The sequence below is a fragment of the Mus pahari genome, chromosome 14 (assembly GCF_900095145.1).
Source record: "Mus pahari chromosome 14, PAHARI_EIJ_v1.1, whole genome shotgun sequence".
Taxonomy (NCBI): Eukaryota; Metazoa; Chordata; class Mammalia; order Rodentia; family Muridae; genus Mus; species Mus pahari.
This window is the reverse complement of record NC_034603.1, coordinates 19,220,568-19,224,278: the sequence shown is the minus strand read 5'-3', so window position 1 is coordinate 19,224,278 and position 3,711 is coordinate 19,220,568. Positions and strand designations below refer to the sequence as shown.

Sequence of the window (3,711 nt, the reverse complement as noted above, 5' to 3'; positions counted from 1 at the left end):
TAAGGCTAACCCTCTGGAATTGTGGGGGTCATTGATATTTTTGATTGTGTTAGAGTGGGCCTGTCCATGTGTCAATTTTTCAAACTAGTTTATTGATTGGTGACCGTCAATAATTGGCTTCTGTGTGTAACATTGATGTCTATGTGTTCATATGTGCATGAAAACCTTAATTATAGTTCTTGAAGGACTTTTTCATCTTCTCTGCAGTTAGCTAGTGGACTGGCATAGCCCTGGTTACACATAGGGAGAAATGTAGGAAAATGTTACTGTTTCTTTAAATCCTATAATGAATGGTATTCAGGGAGGTGGTGAATCTCTGCACCCTATGTGAGAGGCAAGGTAGTTACCTATATCCTTGCCTCAGAGATTCACCAGGCCAAACAAAGCATTGGGGCCCAGATTTTGGTAGAACAGCATTCCTAAAGCCCTCTGGGACACCAACCAGCCCTTCTAGGTGTGTGGACTGCTATCCCTACAAACACATTCGGGCTGAGCAATGGAGAAAGCTGGGTAGTTGATGCCTACCATCCTCTTACCAAACAACTATGGCCATTGCCCATGAAGCTGTGTTGGGTTTGGTCATTGTTGAGTAGCATATAGAGTTCCAAAATAGTGTGAGATTTCTGCTGTACCATTTGTTTGAGGCAGGAGATTGGCCCTCAGAGATTTCCAACCCACAATTTTGTGCCTGGATCTAATTTTAAACTTTTCTATTCAAATCAACTGAAATTTTTGCATACTCACTGAATTTGTTGTAAAATGTTATGTATATACACATACATATATACACACATCTATACATATATAATGTATTAACTTAGATTATAAATATCCATTTTTATGATAATTTCGTAAGAATATTTATGTTCCTGATAGATAATTGTCCTGGTCTTTTTTTTTTATTACAGCTTCTTCCCCTCCCAGTCCTGAAGGTAAAAACTGGATCCTCAAAGCTCAGACTGGCATTGAACTTGCATCTTCCTGCCTCAGTACCCTATGTGTTGGATTCGTGTACCTGGGCTACCACACCTGGATCTTCCCATGTTTTGTGTTGTATGAATTGCAGAGGGAAATGTGAGGGGTCAGTCTTGACCTTGGCACCTACGAGCTGGTGTTAAACTTGTTCCCTGGGAGCGCCCTGTGGCTCCTAAAGAGCCAAGTCCAAATGGTGTCCTAGCAGCAGAAACCAAAGCCCCTCTTGGTGGAAGCTATTGATAAGTGAATGTAGAGGAGCCCCAGAGTTTGATGCTGACACCCTGCATGCTGATGGGGTGCATCTGAGTGAATGCCACAAAACCTGTGATCACGGTGATTACACATTAAAGTCACACTCTGTGCCTGGCATGTGACACAGAAACATACAAAAAGGTATTCATTTCTTGAGTAATTTTTGACGTGATTAACATAAGAACCATACAGTCTCCTTCACAACCATTTAAGTGACAGCTTCAGAGGTTATTCGTGGACCCAGAGAATGTTCCTGGGACATATTTTCAGACCTCTACCTCCATTGCTGGCTTGTTATGCCATTCACCAATCTACAAAGCAAGTTCGAGGGTAGCCAGAGTTACATAGGGAGACTCTGCCTCAAAACAAATTTGATACAGATACTCTTTAACATATTACAATTATTCAATAAATATTGATATATATTTTATTCACACTATGCAGGAAAGATCACTTGCAGACTTCCTTATTGCATGGGACCCTTGGATGCTATATGCAGTCTCAAGTTCTTGTGTCTTCTAGCATCTTCTAATACTGCCAGACACAACCATGCAAAGCACAATGAAGTGTCACATGAAGTCAGCAAACATACTCACCTAAGCCCCAGGTTTGTGTTTATCTCTAAAATAAGGGTCACACAACTTGTTCCACACAGAGACAATAAATTCATGATTTAATAGTTGTGAGCATTCATCAGTGTGGCACTTAAAGATGGTAACATGAGTAAGAAATACAAGCATGAAGATTACACTCACCTGAGACTCAGTTGCTTCATTGTCAGTATTCTCTGTCCTAAAACTCTCTAGTTGTAGAATCTTGAAGAAGTGAGTCTCTGACACATGAGTTTCCTGAGGGCTCCTTTGACATCACGATTCCTCAGGCTGTAGATGAAGGGATTCACCATGGGTGTCACCACTGTGAAAAAGGCAGTGGCCACCGTGTCCTGTACTGAATATGTAGATGAAGGGTGCATGTAGACCCCTAGAATCGCCCCATAGAAGAGAGAGACCACAGTGAGGTGAGACCCACATGTGGACAGGGCTTTCCTTATTCCCTGAATAGATGGGAACTTCAGAACATTGGAGAGAATATACCCATAGGAAACAGTGATGCATGTGAATGGTGTGACAGAGGTCAGCCCACCCACAGTGAAGGCTGTGATGTCATTGATGAAGGTATCAGAGCAAGAGAGCTTCAGGATAGGGTAGGGGTCACAGAAGAAGTGGTGCACTGCATTGTGGGAACAGAAGGTGAGTCGAACCATGAGGAGAGTGTGCAAGAGAGCATGCAGGTTTGTGATGACCCATGATATGGCCACCAGGAGGACACAGAGTCTGGGCCTCATCATCATGGTGTAGTGGAGAGGGTGACAGATGGCCACATAGCGGTCATAGGCCATCACACTCAGGAGGAAGCCATCCATGTTGATGAATGTGATGAAGAAATAGATCTGGGTCATACACTCTGTGTAAGAGATGGACTTGCTTCCCAACACGTGGTTCACCAGAGCCTTGGGGACAGTGACTGAGGAAAAGCAAATGTCAACACTGGAGAGGTTGGCCAAGAAGAAGTACATGGGTGTGTGGAGACGAGGGTCACAGCTGATGGCCAGGATGATGAGAAAGTTCCCACAAACGGTGACTAAGTACATCCACAAGAACATTCCGAAGATGACCTCTTCCTCCTTTGACTGCCCAGCAAGTCCCAGAAGGAGGAACTCTATGGCTGTTGACTGGTTCACTCTGACCATATCTGTGGGGGAGAAAGTTCCATTGCAAGGTATGATTGGATATCAACACATAAGCAAAAGTCATCAATATAATTTGGAGGAGCTTAGTTGTTAGTTTCGAATTTACTAAACCTGCGTAGTCTAACTGAATATGTACAGAAGAGTCTGGTTAACTTTACTTTGATGACAGTGACCGTGTTCTTGCTCACTCCTGTTTGCATATATAAGTTCTTTCCTAGGCAAAACTTTCCTTGGTCTAATAACTGTGCTATTATATCTCACTTGATAGGTGAAACAATGGAAGCTGGAGGCAATGAGGTAGGTGATTTATCCAAATGTTATTGTTTCCTTACACTGTACTTTGAGTAGCTAACATTTACCAAGAAGTAAATCCTTTATCTGATGCCACTCTAGAATCCTGCAGATTTTATCCACAACTGTTCCAGTTTTCTCGGAAGCTGAAACCTTTACAGTCAAGAGAGCAGACTAAAGGTTTTGCTCAGCATCTTATCTGCCATACATTGTCATGCCTCGACTGCAGGCATGTGGCGAGCTGTGTAAGAGGCTTTCTTCCCTTTCCTTCAGTCAGAAGGGCAGACACCTGAAGCAACTGGATTGCTTTTCTATTGGAAGAAAGAAATTTACAGACAGAAAATGAGCAAATGCAGACTATCTAACCCTGAACTCCAGGACTGAGAAACCAGCATAGCCGGGAAGGGCTGAGGGAAGCAGCTTTGGCTGCTGTGTCTCTGTAA

The 3,711-nt window shown here is 43.0% G+C and overlaps 1 protein-coding gene across 1 annotated transcript; it reads right to left on the bottom strand.

Moving 5' to 3' along the window:
- Positions 1 to 2,029: 2,029 nt before the first annotated feature.
- LOC110332327 (olfactory receptor 1361-like) lies at positions 2,030 to 2,977 on the bottom strand. Its single transcript, XM_021213493.1, has one exon. The coding sequence runs from the start codon at positions 2,975 to 2,977 to the stop codon at positions 2,030 to 2,032; it is 948 nt and encodes a 315-aa protein (XP_021069152.1).
- Positions 2,978 to 3,711: the final 734 nt, after the last annotated feature.